General features: G+C 47.5%; 2 protein-coding genes across 3 annotated transcripts in view; both read left to right on the top strand.

The window, feature by feature from the left end:
- The first annotated feature begins 37 nt into the window (after window positions 1–37).
- HDAC3 (histone deacetylase 3) lies at window positions 38–13,738 on the top strand. The gene is made up of 15 exons (NM_001206243.1): window positions 38–143; window positions 251–333; window positions 1,661–1,803; window positions 4,111–4,192; window positions 4,323–4,379; window positions 4,505–4,560; window positions 4,948–5,081; window positions 5,562–5,642; window positions 6,023–6,096; window positions 6,253–6,317; window positions 7,995–8,084; window positions 8,211–8,269; window positions 8,530–8,609; window positions 8,916–9,073; window positions 13,081–13,738. The coding sequence occupies exons 1-15, from the start codon at window positions 89–91 to the stop codon at window positions 13,148–13,150; spliced, it is 1,287 nt and encodes a 428-aa protein (NP_001193172.1). The 5' UTR covers window positions 38–88; the 3' UTR covers window positions 13,151–13,738.
- Window positions 13,739–15,755: 2,017 nt separating this feature from the next.
- The window catches only part of DIAPH1 (diaphanous related formin 1), a 55,778-nt gene continuing 54,698 nt past the window's right edge, over window positions 15,756–16,835 (top strand). For both annotated transcript variants that reach the window (XM_059888766.1, XM_059888765.1), the window contains exon 1: window positions 15,756–15,997. In XM_059888766.1, coding sequence (XP_059744749.1) covers window positions 15,881–15,997 — 117 coding nt within the window. In that variant the 5' untranslated portion in view covers window positions 15,756–15,880. The remainder of the gene's footprint in view (window positions 15,998–16,835) is intronic.

Genomic DNA, 16,835 nt, shown 5'->3' with positions numbered 1-16,835 from the left:
GCAGCGTGCTTACGCAGCACGCAAGGCTGGGGGTGGGGCAGGCGGCCAGGCTGGCGGCGGAGGCGCGGGGCCTGGTCCCGCCGGCACCATGGCCAAGACTGTGGCTTATTTCTACGACCCCGACGTGGGCAACTTCCACTACGGTGAGGGAGCAACATTGCACGCGAGGGATTTCGGGACGCGGAGGTTTCGAAGCCGGGCCTACAACTCCAGGGATGGGTACTGACGAACTCTCTTCTCCCACCCCCAGGGGCTGGTCACCCTATGAAGCCCCATCGCTTGGCATTGACTCATAGTCTGGTCCTGCACTACGGCCTCTATAAGAAGATGATCGTGAGTCTCACGGCTTCTGCTGGGGATTGAGGGTGGGGACGAGCTGCGGCCTTAGGGATAGGTAGGCTGCACTGAATGCATCAAGAGTGACCCACCCCTGGCAGGTGGGAGGTGGATAGAAGGAACCAGGAGCACCCCCATATGCAGAGTGTTGGTGGGTGCATCCACTGACTTAATGAAAGTTAGTTTTTAGGTCGGCCACCTTCTGACCCCAAGTGGACCAAACTTTGGCCTACGGTTAGGGTGGAGTGGAGCTTGTTTGCAGACACAGAGTATTTCCCTCCCTTGCATCTTAGGACAGTTCTGTGGCCTCAGAGAAGGGAAAGCGGCTGGCTCAGTGTATTTGGATGTGAGGTTTACCCTCATTTCCCACCCCTTTTCCTCTGCCACCTCTCTCCACCGCCAAGCTAGAGTTCTAGGGAGGACTTTGCAGCCCTGTGTGTAAATGTGTATGTGTGTGGAGGACAGTTGGAGGTGTCCTGGATATTCCCTTTTCAATCTAGAATACCCCCGCCCCCACACAGAGTTCCACTTAATTACTACTCATCCCTCCATCTCCCCCTGTATACACATCCTGTCTGTCTCTGGCTTGGAATTTATAGCAGTGTGATATGGGATCATAACATACGGCCCTTATGCAATCCAAGGGGAATTAGCCAGTAGTATGAATGAGTGTCCACTGCTCGTGCTGAGCCACAGACTAGTGAATTGATCATAGAAACGACTGAGGTGATGTTAATGCCTGAATCTCTGACTCTTGAAATTGTTTGCCTATGTGTGCCTGTGAGCATTTTCTGGGGAGGGAAAATTTTTTGCTCTTGTCCAATTTATAAAGTGTGTGACCCTCTCTCAAGACCTAATAAATCTCTGGCTTAGCACCTGGGCATCTTGAGTTTTAATTAGAAGGTTGTTGTGTGTCCCATATTATTTGATTCCAAAATTAAGAAGAACTCAGAGGAGAGAGAGGACAGAGTCAGCACCCAGGGGAGATGAGTATGAAGAGAATCAGGAATAGGAGAGCCAGGGAACAGGGCAGGTTAAGGGAGTTAAGGTTTGAGAAGGGAGAAAAGGCTGGGCTGGAGTTAGGAAGGAAAAGGCAGGCCCAGTGGTCTTTAGAGGGCTTGATCATAAGAAACTCCCAAGCTAATCAGAGTCTCCCTTCTTCATGGACCTTTGTCTCATAGAATAACAAGGATTGGGAGGAGGGGGCGAGGGGACTGCTGTGTGTGGTTTTGGATAGTCCCCAGGGCTGGGCTCAGTGTGGTCAGTCTCAGCCGGATGAGTAGGACTGACCCTGCCTGACTTTATCTTGTGTTTCCCTCTCAAGGTCTTCAAGCCATACCAGGCCTCCCAGCATGACATGTGCCGCTTCCACTCTGAGGACTACATTGACTTCCTGCAGAGAGTCAGCCCCACCAATATGCAAGGCTTTACCAAGAGCCTTAATGCCTTCAACGTGGGCGATGACTGGTAAGGGGAGAACTGGGACCTTTGATGCCAGGCACCTTGATGCCAGGCATTTCAGTGAGAATACTCCAGTGAGGTCTCATGGCAGCAGTGGGAAGATATGTAGGGGTGGGGAGGGGGGGATACTTGTCAATGAATCATCATTTACTTGTTTGCTTATTCAACAAATATTGATTGATTATTGGCTCTAGGCCAGGCCCTGTGCTAAGTGCTAGGGATGCAGTGATAAACAAAGCAACACAATTTTAATATAGCCCTTGTGCTAAGTCCTCTAGAGGAGCGGTACATGACAATGAGAGGGCAGACATGGGAGAATTATCTAGCCTGGGCTGGGGCGGGTCAGTGGCAGCTTCCTAGAGGAAGTAATGAAGATTGGGCTGAGTTCTAAAGAAAGTAGGAAGTAATTAGGTGAAAGATAGTTGGGAGGATGGAGGATGAGGGGAGGAATGGGAAGTAGGGACAACATGCCCTAAGGGTCTGCATTAGGACAGAGTGTGACTTATTTAGGGAACAGAAAAAAGGCCACCCAAAATCTAAAGAGTGATCTGAATTGTGTCTAAAGAGATAGGTAGGGCCTTTAAAAAATAAACAGTCCTATTATGAATTGGGGTTTTTAACTTCTAGAGTAGGGAGAAGTCATTGGAGGGTTTTAAAAAGCAAGAGAGTGTTTAGGTACGACCACGTTTATATTGAGTTTATTTCATATGAGAAGTCAGCTCAGAGTTAGGTCTTGTGGGGAAAAGGTGGCCAACAAAGATAAACCATGATCCTTGCTTCCATTCTAGTCTGCATCCACTAAAAGAGAGTGGCCACAACAGCTGCCATCTGCTCCATTCATTTTTAAACTTTTTATTTATTAGGGAAAATTTTAAACATTTCTGCAAGTAGAATAGTACAGTGAACCCCCATCTATCTATCACCGAGCTGCAACACTTAGAGCAGATGGCTAATCTTGCTTCATCTGTGTCCCCGCACGTTAGGTTATTTTAAAGCTAATTTGAGATGTCACTCCCTTTTGTCTATAAATATGTTACTATATATCTCCAAATGATACTCTTTAAAAAAACGCATAGTATCATCACACCTGAAAAATCAACAGTAATTTATATCATCAAATATGCAGTTAGTACTTAAATTTCTCCAATTTTCTCACATTTTTTTCTTTTTTGCAGTTGATTTATTTAAATTAGGATTTAAACAAGGTCCACATATTGTATTTGGTGGCTCCATCTTGTAAGACTTTTAACCCTTAATGTTTCCTTCTCGCCTTTGAATTTATTTATTTATTTTTGCCATGCCTTGGCTTGCAGGACCTTAGTTCCCTGACCAGGAATTGAACCCAGGCCCCCAGCAGTGAAAACATGGAGTCCTAACCACTAGATTGCCAGGGAATTCCTTGAATTTATTTTTTGAAGAAATGAGGCTGTTGATCCTATAGTTTCCTACAATAGCTACAGTTTCTTGAGTAATTAACTCTGCTGTGCTGAGGATTCCTGGTATATCCACTTAATTCTTACACCAACCCTGAGATGTAATAGTCCTTTTCATGATGGTAAGCATTAAGTACATACATTGAAATTTGAGGAGATATTGATAACTTAGCCTGGACAGTGGCAGTGGCGGGATCAGGTCCAGAGGCTAGGTTTTTAAACATTACACCAATTGGTTTCCCCAAAAGAGCCTACCAGTAGAAGCAGCCTCGGCTGGAGAATTGAGGCCGACTCCTTAGGCTGGCACTGAGCGCCTTCCCAACCTTATCCCCACATCTCTGCTGCACAGGGTGTCTTCTCAGAATACCCTTTGTTCTCCAGTCAGCCTCTCCAGGGCCTTCGCAGCCTTCAAGCCACCACAAAGCTTCATGCCATGAAGGCTTTCTTTACCACACCAGCCCCAGAGGTCTGTCCCGCACACACTACCCTGCTCATTGGGTTGTTCAGGCACATGCTGTCTTGGGAGCTTTCTTGTTTTTTTGTGTTATTGCTCCTGCTAGTTTTGAGTTCACTTTATAGGTCTGGGAATGTAAGGTCCACCCTCAGGCCACCGCCTTGGGCCCTGGGAATGCTCTTGGTGCAATTAGCACTACTGTCACTGCGCTTCTCTACTTCCCATCCAGTGCCTTGAACAAGTCTCAGTATGTGGTTTGGTCCAAAATATTTGTTGAATAAATTTGCAGATAACTTGGGTATGTATGTAGGAGGGGCAGACGGGGTTATTGAAGAAAGGAGATTAAAGGGCTTTGGGCTGGGGAGAAAGGTGAAGGAAGGAAGTGGACAGAGGAAAAAGGGCTCCGACTTGCTCTTCTTCCTGCAGCCCCGTGTTTCCCGGGCTGTTTGAGTTCTGCTCCCGTTACACAGGCGCATCTCTGCAAGGAGCAACCCAGCTGAACAACAAGGTAGCTATACCCCGAGTCCTGTTTCCCCCTTTCTGTGGGTCCCTGAATCCCAGGCCTTAACCATGATCCTGAGCTCCCAGCTTTGGGGCTGGGCAGGAGAAGGACTATGAGTTGGGTGTTTGTCTTTCAGATCTGTGATATTGCCATTAACTGGGCTGGTGGTCTGCACCACGCCAAGAAGTTTGAGGTGAGTGAGGAGGTAATGGGGGAGACAACAGCTCTGCTAGGGTAGGAGATCAGGATGGCAGTTGGGGGGCAGCTGGGTGGAGGAATTGTTCCTCTTTGTAATACCACTATACTATCTTACCATAGGCTTCTGGTTTCTGCTATGTTAATGACATTGTGATTGGCATCCTGGAGCTGCTCAAGTAAGTAGCCTGGGAGGAGATGGGGCCACTTACGAGGCTCTTGGCTGAGGTCTGAGACTGTCCTGGCCCTGACCCTGACCTCCAGCCCCACACTAGCTTCTCCCAAGTTCTTGATGCTTTTCTCAGGCTGCCTCTTCCTGTGCTCTGCTGCAGATTCCCCGCTGCCTGCTCACATTTCAGCCTTCTCTGCACATCCCTCTCCTGTCCCTGCCTCCAGGCTGGAGCCCCAGGGTTGCCCTTAGGGAACTGGTAGTATTAGGTTTCAGGTGACTTGGGCCAAAGTAGACTCTTCATAATTTCTGGCCTTGTGTTTGGGAGGAGTGGGTTGGGGGCTTTTCCTCCTGGGGTTCACCTCTACCTCAGACGCTGGCTTTGCCTTCACCCCAGGTACCACCCTCGGGTGCTCTACATTGATATTGACATCCACCACGGCGATGGGGTTCAGGAAGCCTTCTACCTCACTGACCGAGTCATGACAGTATCTTTCCACAAATACGGAAACTACTTCTTCCCTGGCACAGGTATGGAAATAGGAATGCCTGTCCCCTTCATACTCCTCAGCTCTTACCATGACTGCCTCCTCCGCAGGCTCAGGTCTCAGTTCAGGTGGCCCCTCCTTGGAGAAACCTTTCCTGATCACCCTGTTACTCTGTCACATCACTCTGCTTTTTTCTTTTCAAGCACTGATTGCTGTTTGAATTTATTGTGGGGTTTTGTTTTGTTTACTGTCTCCCATGTAATCATGCCTACCTCCCAAGAATATGAGCTTGGTGGGATTTCATTTATTTCATTAGTTCTTTTTCCTGCTGTATCCCCATACCTAGTTCACAGCTTGGCTCATAGTAGGCCCTCTGAGAGTATCTGCTGAATGAACACAAGCTGCAAGAGACTTAGTAGTTTGAGGGAGTATGTGGCGGACGTACATAGATGGAGTGAGAGGCCCTCAGAGTACATGGTGGGGTTGAAGCAGCTGGCGCCCCCACCCTCACTGTCCCCCACAGGTGACATGTATGAAGTTGGAGCAGAGAGTGGCCGCTACTACTGCCTCAACGTACCCCTGCGGGACGGCATTGATGACCAGAGTACGTACTAAAGTCTTCTTCCTGCTCACTAGGCTCCTTCTCTCTCTCTCTCCTTGAGTTAACCTCTTCTGCCTGGTATTGTCTACTGTTGGGCCAGGTGTCCTTCAGGATGAATGGCCTTCAGAGGGACCATGAACTCCCCGGAAATTGTATGCAACATATTGTGTGTATGTGCATTTTTCTGGGAAAAAGGTCATTAGCTTCCATCAGTCCCTCCAGAAGTCTCATGAACTTCCCCACCCAGAAGTTCGGAACCAATGGTTGTCCCTTTGGGTTGCCCCTTTCCTGGGCTACACGCTCTCTGAACCCCCTTTTTCCTTTTGTTCCCTGTCTCCCCATCCCCTTGGGGTGCCAGGTGCCCATCTTTGGCCCTCTCCCAGGTTACAAGCACCTTTTCCAGCCAGTTATCAACCAGGTGGTGGACTTCTACCAACCCACGTGCATTGTGCTCCAGGTAATACTGTCCGTGCCTCCTCAGGCACTCAGGCTTGAGGGAAGAGAGCAGGAAAGAGGAGAATCCCTAGGCTGGTGGGGGAAGGGAAGTGAAGGACATTGGTGACATTCTGAGTAGTTCTCTCACTGCAGCCACCTGGGGTTTTGATTTTTGCAGTGTGGAGCTGACTCTCTGGGCTGTGATCGATTGGGCTGCTTCAACCTCAGCATTCGAGGACACGGGTGAGAACTGCTCTTCTTCCACTCCTCCAGGTTTTCAAGTGGCCTTGGGCCTCAATCCATGGAACAGGGGTAGCTGGGAAACAGGCCTCACCTCCTTTTGGGACTCAAAAATAGCTACATGTTGTACTTTGAACCAGCAGTGTCATCTTAAGCAGTGTTCCCCGGTTGGCAAAATTCACATTAGGTTTTTATTAAGCACCTGTTGTGTTCCAGGCATTGTACTAGGAGATGGGGAAGCAGTCAGGGAACTCCCATGGAGTTTACGGTTCAGCCTAGGAAACAGGCAAAACTATAAGTAAGCAAACAAGACAGGCAGATTGTTATAAATTCTATGGAAGAAAAAGATAGAAAGCTAAGATACGGGATAACAGTGGAGAAACTACTTGAGATACCATGATTTGGAAAGAATTTTCCAAAATTCTGAGCTGAGACCTGGAGCCTAAAAGGAGTGAGCCATAAGAGGAACATAGAGCGGTCCATCCCAAGCGGTGAGAAGAGCACATGCAGACACGCTGAGACAGGGCAGAGGGGTATCGTGGAGGAGATGAAGTAAAACCAGTCAGGTGGAATACAGAGCAGGCTGGAGGTGGTTTGAGGTGATATCTGAGAAGTTGGCAGCGCTGGGGTCGTGCAGAGCCTTTAGACCTTGCTAAGAAGTCTGGATTATATTTCAGATGTGTTAGGAAACTGTTGACAGGTTTTAAGCAGGGAAGTGACATGATCCAGCTTTCCCTGTCAGTTCAGTGGTTAGGACTCTGAACTTCCACTGCAAGAGGCATGGGCTTGATCCCTAGTTGGGGAAGTAAGATCTCACATGCCTTGTGGCATGGCCAAAAAAAAACCAACTGCTCTGAGTGCTGAATGGAGAACGGTTTGTGGTGAGGCTGGGCACACAGGAGTGGAATTGAGAAGACCAGTTAGGGAGCTCTTGGTGTTGTCTTAGGGGGCTAAGTTGGAGGAGGTGGCAGTGGAGAGAGGTAGGTGATGTGAGTTATATTTTGGTGGCTAAACTGACAGCACTTGCTGGTACATTGGTGAGACTAGTTGATTAACAGGGGGGGTGCCAGGGTGGGTGCTGAGCAGGACAGAGGTGAGAGTGCACTCTGTTTTAAATTTCACTGAGACACAACGTGCAGACAATAAAGTGCACATATCTCAGGGATATAACTCAATGATTTTCACTACCAAGATCAAGATACAGGACATTTTTTTTTTTTTTAAACTTTACAAATTGTATTAGTTTTGCCAAATATCAAAATGAATCCGCCACAGGTATACATGTGTTCCCCATCCTGAACCCTCCTCCCTCCTCCCTCTCCATACCATCCCTCTGGGTCGTCCCAGCGCACTAGCCCCAAGCATCCAGTATCGTGCATCGAACCTGGACTGGCAACTCGTTTCATACATGATATTATACATGTTTCAATGCCATTCTCCCAAATCTTCCCACCCTCTCCCTCTGTAACAGAGTCCATAAGACTGTTCTATACATCAGTGTCTCTTTTGCTGTCTCGTACACAGGGTTATTGTTAGCATCTTTCTAAATTCCATATATATGCGTTAGTAGATACAGAACATTTCTAGTTTCCTTGTACCCCTTTCCAGTTAGTCTCTAGAAGTGTGTTCTCTGGCTTTCGGTAACTTCCTCCACCCCATTACTCTGGTTTCTTTTAACAGGGAATGCGTTGAATATGTCAAGAGCTTCAATATCCCTCTACTGGTGCTAGGTGGTGGTGGCTACACTGTCCGGAATGTTGCCCGCTGCTGGTGAGCATGCCCCCATTTTTCCTCCTCTCCCTTGTACAGTGTGAGCTAGGGGCTCTCCCTGAGAGATGGCCAGTGGACCTTTCAGCCCTCTCGCTCAGCCTGCCCTGCTCTGCTGGTTTGTTTCAGGACATATGAGACATCGCTGCTGGTAGAAGAGGCCATTAGTGAAGAGCTTCCCTATAGCGGTAAGGACCATTCCACACATGCAAGGGGGACCATGCCTCCACAGCAAGAAGGCCATTCTCACAAGACCATAGAATGGCCTGGTTTGAAAGTGGGTGGGAAGTTTGACTTTCTCAGAATTCTGCAGACTAAACCCCTGGGCCCAGAGCGGGGAAAAAGGTTGAGATGTTATGTGGGGGTTTTGGATGGAAAGGAAAGAGATAGGCAACTCTTGGGACCTGCCTGTGTCTGTTGGAGCCATCATGTCTCCTTTTTCCCCAAGAATACTTCGAGTACTTTGCCCCGGACTTCACGCTCCATCCGGATGTCAGCACCCGCATCGAGAATCAGAATTCACGCCAGGTCAGCAGCTTGAAGAAGCTGAGCACAAGGGTGGAGGAGCCCAGGAAAGGTCCAGGATGTGGGAAATCAGAAAAACCAGGGAAGAGAATCTCAGCCATCACTATCTCTCTTATCAGCTAGGAGGCAGCCCCGGTGAAAGCACAGGCAGTCAGGGTTGGGAGGAGGGACAGTTACCAGCTGGGGGATTCCAACTAAGATGCAAAATGGGACTGCAACTAGGACTGCAGGGACAAAAGGCAGCTACAAGCATTGACATCCTGGGAGTCACTGGGAGCTGCTCATTGTCTGTTCCTCATCCCCAACCAGTATCTGGACCAGATCCGCCAGACAATCTTTGAAAACCTGAAGATGCTGAACCATGCACCTAGTGTCCAGATTCACGATGTGCCGGCAGACCTCCTAACCTACGACAGGACTGATGAGGCTGATGCGGAGGAGAGGGGTCCCGAGGAAAACTACAGCAGGTCTGGAGCAGGGACATAAGAGCGGGGAATTCCAGCAAGCTTTGGGGGAAGTTAAGAGGGAAAAAGTAAGTTAGACAGCATTAGTCTAATTGTCCTCAGTTTACCTTCTTCAGTATACAACCATCCCATACTTTTTTTTTTGCCCTGATTTAATGATGTAAGTGACATACATTTATTGTAAAACTTTTCAGTTCAGTTCAGTTGCTCAGTCGTGTCTGACTCTTTGTGACCCCATGGACTGCAGCGCACCAGGCCTCCCTGTCCATCACTAACTCCCAGAGTTTACTCAAACTCATGTCCATTGAGTTGGTGATGCCATCCAACCATCTCATCCTCTGTTGTCCCCTTCTCCTCCTGCCTTCAGTCTTTCCCAGCATCAGGGTCTTTTCCAATGAGTCAGCTCTTCACATCAGGTGGTCAAAGTATTGGAGTTTCAGCTTCAACATCAGTCCTTCCAATGAATACCCAGGATTGAACTCTTTCAGGATGGACTGGTTGGATCTCCTTGCAGTCCAGGGCACTCTCAAGAGTCTTGTCCAACACCACAGTTCAAAAGCATCAATTCTTCTGCGCTCAGCTTTCTTTATAGTCCAGCTGTCACATCCATACATGACTAGTGGAAAAACCGTAGCCTTGACTAGATGGACCTTTGTTGGCAAAGTAATGTCTCTGCTTTTTAATATGCTGTCTAGGTTGGTCATAACTTTTCTTCCAAGGAGTAAGCGTCTTTTAATTTCATGGCTGCAGTCACCATCTGCAGTGATTTTGGAGCCCAGAAAAATAAAGTCTGTCACTGTTTCCACTGTTTCCCCATGTATTTGCTATGAAGTGATGAGACCCAGATGCCATGATCTTCGTTTTCTGAATGTTGAGCTTTAAGCCAACTTTTCCACTCTCCTCTTTCACTTTCATCAAGAGGCTCTTTAGTTCTTCACTTTCTGCCATCAGGGTGGTGGTGTCATCTGCATATCTGAGGTTATTGATATTTCTCCCAGCAATCTTGATTCCAGCTTGTGCTTCATTCAGCCCAGCGTTTCTCACGATATACTCTGCATATAAGTAAAATAAGCAGGGTGACAATATACATGCTTGACGTACTCCTTTCCTGAGTTGGAACCAGTCTGTTGTTCCATGTCCAGTTCTAAGTTTCATGTTCCATGTCCAGTTCTAAGTCCGTGTTCCAGTTTCTGTAGATTACAATTGCACTGTTCAACATTTATGTATAAACACAAGGGCACACATACACTCATTTTCAGTGTTGTGCAACCTTTTTTTTTTTTAAATAAAAGTTGGATCATTCTGTACATGTTCTACAATTTCCAAGTTTTTTTTTTTACCAGTGTATCTTTCTGTGCCAATATATATAAAAATCTGCTTCATTAATTAGTTGTATAATATTCCATTGTGTGGACATAGCATAATTTAACCAAGTGCCATTGACAGGCATTTACATTATTTCCTGTTTTTTTCACTATTACAAAGAATGTAGCAGTGAATCCCCGTAAATATACATCTTTGAGTGCTTGAATGGGTTAGATTCCTAGACTTGTTGTTGCTAGGTCAAAGGCTGTGTGCAGTAAAGTTTTTTTTTATTTGTTGCCAAATTGCCTTCCAGACAGTCTATAACAGTTTATATTCTTGCCAGCATTTTACTAACTCCTTCCAGATTCCAAGCTGGACAGGTCACTGTACATATACTGCTGTTGTAAGGCCCTTAGATTTCTTTCCTCTGTTAATTTTTTCAGGTGTGATAGTTGTATTGTGTGTATGTGTGTTTTTTTAAAAATCTTTACCTTCCTGAGATACATATTAAAATATTTACAGATGCACTGAATTAGGGGAAAAACCAACCAGAATAGACTTAAAAAAAACACAAAAGCTGAAACAAGCTTTTCTGAAAAATGAAGGAAAAAGACAAGAAAACCCAGAAGTGCAGAAACAGATGCATTTAATAGAGAACAGATTTCCTTATGTGACTGGGGATAACCACAGCTGGATGTTTGCAGGACACCTGGTCCTGCTCCCACGCACTGTTAAGAAGTCTGAGTCGACTCTGCTGCAGAGTCTGATGGGCTTCTCAGTCCTTTCCAGAATTTTCTCTCTGTCTTAAGAGTTCATACTTCCAGATCTCTCTGCTGGACCTGGGCTTTACAGCTTAGACTCTTGGGACCACTCCAACCCTTCTCCTCCATGTGCACCCCTTCATTTCCTCTCTTGGTTAAGGATGTATCTGAATATCTGGCCTCAGGGATCATTTTTGACCCCTCATCTCCATCTCAGCTTCTCCAGGTCTCTGAGGCTTGACTTCTGGAAATTGATCTTCTTAAAAATCTGTTTTTCAGTTTCTTCCTTTTGGAAAAGTTTGTTTTTTTCATCTGTGATTCCAGGCTGGTATCTGGGCCTTGTCTTTGCATTATACAGCCTGTTCTCAACAGCCAGCAGAAGCCTCTGGCCTCTTCCTGTCCTAAGCCCTGTTACTGTTGGACTACCCACTGAGTTCCTTATCTTTGATGCTTGTAGCATATCAGCTATATAGGATATGATATTTATATTAAATTATACATGATACAATGCCATCAAGTCTTCATTCTCTTGCCATCCGACAACCCTGAGAGGTGCTATTCTTAAATTAACAGAAAAGGAATCTAAGGTTCAGAGAGGTTAAGTAGCTTTCCTAAGTTCTCACAGCAAGTTAAATACCAGGGCTGAGATTCAAACCCGAGTCTCTGACTCCTCACCTTTTACCCTTGCACACTTAGAGGTAACTGAGACTCTGCTCTCCAGGCAGAGGGAGTCTTTCCTGATTTTGTTCCCCACTTCTCTTTGATGACTTTCTCCCTTCTTTCACAGTTAACAGCTATGGGCAAGATAACTTAGTTATTCATATTCTCCCAGAGAATAGTTTTCCAAAAAGACATCAGAATTGGGTACATATCAGGCCTTGTATCGCTTTCATATCCCTTCACCCACTACATACAGGTGTACAGTATGTCACTACTCTCCTTGGAGAAGGCTATGGCACCCCACTCCAGTACTCTTGCCTGGAAAATCCCATGGGCGGAGGAGCCTGGTAGCCTGCAGTTCATGGGGTCGCTAGGAGTCGGACACGACTGAGCGACTTCCCTTTCACTTTTCACTTTCATGCACTGGAGGAGGAAATGGCGACCCACTCCAGTGTTCTTGCCTGGAGAATCACAGGGACTGGGGAGCCTAGTGGGCTGCCGTCTATGGGGTCACACACAGTCGGACACGACTGAAGTGACTTAGCAGCAGCAGCAGCAGCAACTCCTCTACTAAAAGTGCTCCTTTCTATTGTGCTTAGAAGAAAGTCCAAATTTCTGACGATGACTTTAAAAGGCCCTGCGTGCTGGCCCTTACCCTCATCCCTGGTCTCATTTCTAATGACTCTCTCTCTTCTAGCTGTCTTGACCTCCTTCTCTCACTTCTCTCACCTGTCTGCCTTATAACCTTATAACTTCTGTACTTGGTTTTCTTACAGCTTGAAGTCATCTTCCTGAGATATTTGCCTGTCCAGCTTCTTAGTCTTCAGGTCTTACCTAGTCAGAACAACTGTTCCTAATAATCCTGTCTGAAATTTTACCCTTTTCCTCCCATAACTCTTAGTCACATCCCTTTATTTCATTTTATTCATAGTGCTTTCCACCATCTGAAATTACCGTGTTTTTGTTTTTACTCTGTTAGTTATTGTCAGCCTCATTTATTAGGTAAGTTTTTTGAGGATAGGCAGAAATGTCGTCTGGTTTATTCTCTCCTGTCTCGCTAAGGCTTATGACAGTGTCTGGCACAGAGTAGTCTGTCAGGAAATGTTTATTGACTACGTGAGTGGATGAATGAATAGCAAGCAGTCTCTACCAACAGAAGGAGAGGAGTGGTTCCCTGACAGTGGGGGCCTGAGAAGTGGCTCCAGACAGGGTGCCTACGTGGGAGAAGATGGAACTTGGAGAGTGAGAGCCTGACCTCTCTTTCTCTCTTCCCTTGCTTTGTAGGCCAGAGGCGCCCAATGAATTCTATGATGGAGATCATGACAACGACAAGGAAAGCGACGTGGAGATTTAAGAGGAGCTGGGCTTGCTATGTCCCCAGGAATTCCTTTTTACCTCTTGGTTGGGTGGGAGGGAAAAAGTGTGGTTTTCCCACCCCTAGTCAGGTTACTTTCAGAGCTTTTACCAACCCTGGGGGAGGGTTTGGAGACCACATCTGGTTCTTGAACCAACTATCCCCTTTCTTCTCTCCCTCAAGGCCTGAGAATGGTACCTATTAAGGATTGAATAGGGACAAGGATAGCCATCTCTAGGACAGCCTGGGCTTGGGCCCTGGAGGCCAGTCCTAGCCCTTTTGGCTCGCTTATTCCTTCCCTACTTCCCTCCAATCCGGAGACTTTAGGAGTGAAGGGGCAGACAGGAGTAAGGTTGCCTTTGACCTCCTCCTCTCCTGGGTTCTCCTACTACAGGCCTTGCTTCCAGTGCAGGTGAAGAGTAAAGGATTTTAGGGGGCTCTGGCTCCTTAACATCCTAACCCAGATGATGGGAAGTACGGTTTTGAGATGGGGGAGGATGTGAAAATGTCTTGTTCTGACTTTTGGTTTTATGTCCATTTTACCACTCTTTTTATCCAATAAACCAAGTTGGTATTTTTTGTACCTTTTGCCTTTCTAGGAATATTCTTTTTACTAGCTGCGTGTGTATGAAGAGAGGAAATGGGATAATGATGTATATAGTAAAAATCATAGTTAACATAGTTAACACTTACATTAGTACCTGTGCATATGGATTTTACATGGATTATCTTACTCATATATAGGGCATTAATAGAGCATTTTAATTAAGAGTTAGACAAACCTGGGAAGATTAGTAGCTTAAGAGAGGGAATAGAGGATGACTTCAGGTTTTTAGTCCTGGTGTTTGGATTGGTGATGCTAGTTAAGATACACTGAGGAAACATGTCAGGTACTTAACACAGTGCCTGATATAAGCAGTTGCTCATTACCTTCATTGTTTATGTGAAGAATGATGCTGGATACTATAGTAGCCACAAATTTGGACTCTTCCCTGGAGTTTACAGTCCAGTAGGAAGGAAGAGAAATGCTTTAGTAGATGTAGACAATGGTATGGGAAAGAAGAGTAATACCTGGATCACTCCTTCCATGCTTTGATCCTGTCTGTTTCTCAGCACTCTAGCTTAGAAAGTAAGTAGCTGTTTGGGACTGTTGTGGACAAATTTGAGTTTGAAGTGTGGGCTGGGCAGTCCTAGGCAACTTTCCATCAGGCAATTAGAAAGTGCAAGGTAAAAGCTGAAGGTCAGATTTAGGAGCCAGCCATTTTGGCAGACTCCTTGTAACATACCAGACCCTAGATTGAGCGCTGGCGCCTCCCTAGTGAGTCACTGGCTGTCCTCCAGGAACATGCAGTTGAAGTCTTTTGCTGGTTGTGAGCACGATAATTAAGTCCAGAGTTTGAAGGCCTACTGGGTGCCACATGCTTTTCACACAAAGGACCAGATGTAGTTGGGTGAATAGAGGAAATTGGTGAGGGAAGAATCAAGATAGTAGAGCAAAGAACACACTTTTGGAGAATGCCTGTTCTTTTCACTCAGGTTTATGTTAATTCAGTTGAGTTCAGTCGCTCAGTCGTGTCCAACTCTTTGGGACCCCATGGACTGCAGCACGCCAGGCTTCCCTGTCCATCACCAACTCCCAGAGCCTACTCAAACTCACGTTAATTGAGTTGGTAATGCCATCCAACCATCTCATCCTCTGTCATCCCCTTCTCCTTCTGCCTTCAGTTTTTCCCAGCATCAGGGTCTTTTCCAGTGAGTCAGTTCTTCATGTCAGTAAGGAATCCTCTTTAAACACAGGGCTTGGCAATCAGACCAACCTGGTTTTAGTTTTTTTTGTCAATTATGTGTCCTTGGGCAAGTCACTTCAATTGTCAAATTTCCTGTCCTTAAAATAGTGAGACTAGTGGAATCTGTCACATGCCATTGTGGAGATTCAGTAAGAAAATACAGGTCGTATTTTTGCTAAGGGTCTGGCATAGAACAAGTGTATGGTAAATGGTTAACTATTATTAAGTTTCAGGCACAGCAGTGGCAATAACTAGTTTTCCCAGATTAGGAACATGGAACGTAGTAGACCTGGGATTTAGAACTAGGTAATTGAACTCCAGAGCTAGTAGAGTTTGCTCTAGCACTGGCCCTGAACCAAGCTCTGTTCTTGGCACATAAATGGTAGCTATCACTTTAGTTTTTCGTGTGCTCCATGGGTATTGAACACATAAAAACTATTATCCTGGAAAGCCTGGCACTAAATTTTCTGCCAGGATAAGTCTCTCTCATACAGTTTTTTTGGTTCATAATAATATCACACTCTGGGGTGTGAGAGGGTCCAGGTTTCACAGCCACGTGGGCACTGCGTGGGAGCAGGGAGGCCTGCGCCACTCCAACCGGCAGGCGGCGCTGTCCCAGAGAGACCGCCCACTCACCACCCACAACGTGAGTCCAAATGGTTAGGCCCGCCAGGCAGGTAGTGCGCTTCCGCGGCTTTCCTCCACCCTCTCCCTTCCCTCGTTGGTAGGGGCTGCGGGTCCGGGCGGAAGTGGGGCAGGCGGGCGGGAGCGAGGCGTCGTCGTTGTATATTCATGAGGCGCGCGCAGCCCGGCATGCTAATGAGGCGGGGCGCGGCGGCGGACTGAGAAGCTGCTGGGCGGCGGCGGCGGCGGCAGCGGCGGGCTTGGAGCTGCCGGGCGGGAGCGGCGTGGGCGCGGGGTCACTAGCAACGCAAACCTGGACATGGAGCCGCCCGGCGGGGGCCTGGGACCCGGCCGGGGGACCCGGGACAAGAAGAAGGGCCGGAACCCAGACGAGCTGCCTTCGGCAGGCGGCGACGGCGGCAAATCCAAGAAATTTGTGAGTGTCCCTCCCACCTGGTTCCCTCAGGCTGACCCCTTAACCGCCCTCAGGACCCCAGAAGACCCTCTGCAGCTGGCCCCAGGGGTGCACGCCCGTTTCTAGGGAGCCGCCCCCGCGCCTCCCTTCCTCGTTTTGCTCGATGCTGGGCTCCGAAGCCCGACCTCTGACCGCTCTGGGACCTCGGGGATCCCCGGAGTCCCACCCGGCTCTTGCCCTGGCAACCTCGGGGCTTTCTTCACCCCCCTTCTTCCCGCCCTCATGTTCTGCCCTTACCCCGCGTAGCCCTGGACAGTCTCAACCCTATCTCTTCCCTCTCAGCCCCACTTCCTTTCTTCTTCCTCCGTTACCCGAACACGCCTTCTCTTATCTCTAGCCTCAGTGCTTTTCTGGGTCCATTTTCTCTTATTACCCTTCCCCCCTTTTTTGGTATCTTCTTATTTGCTTCTCCAAAGGTCACTTCCTTCCCCAAGCTTGATCCCTTTCACCTGCTAACTTTGCTCCCGCCCAGTCCCCTCTCTGGGCCCTCAGCCCGGTGTCACCTGATAATCCTTCCCCTCAGGAATGTTACCTGACTTGAGCCCTACCTTCCCTCTTCCCTTGGACGTTTGTCCTTGTGACTGCAGTAATGGGTTCCTGCCCAGTTCCAGGTCGTTGGGTATGACGGTAGTTGACTTTCCAGTATTTCCCCATCCAGAGAACCTGTCTCTGCCCTCTTGCTAATCGGGCACTTGTCAGGGGATTGGAACTTCTCTCAAGAATATGCCCTTCTTGACTTAAGAGTGGTGATCACCCTCCCCCACGGGGAAGAAGTTGGACTAAAAAAGTCCAGAAGTTT

The sequence above is a fragment of the Bos taurus genome, chromosome 7 (assembly GCF_002263795.3).
Source record: "Bos taurus isolate L1 Dominette 01449 registration number 42190680 breed Hereford chromosome 7, ARS-UCD2.0, whole genome shotgun sequence".
Classification (NCBI taxonomy): Eukaryota; Metazoa; Chordata; class Mammalia; order Artiodactyla; family Bovidae; genus Bos; species Bos taurus.
Note: the sequence above shows the minus strand (reverse complement) of the source record. Positions and strands in the feature narration are given on the sequence as shown.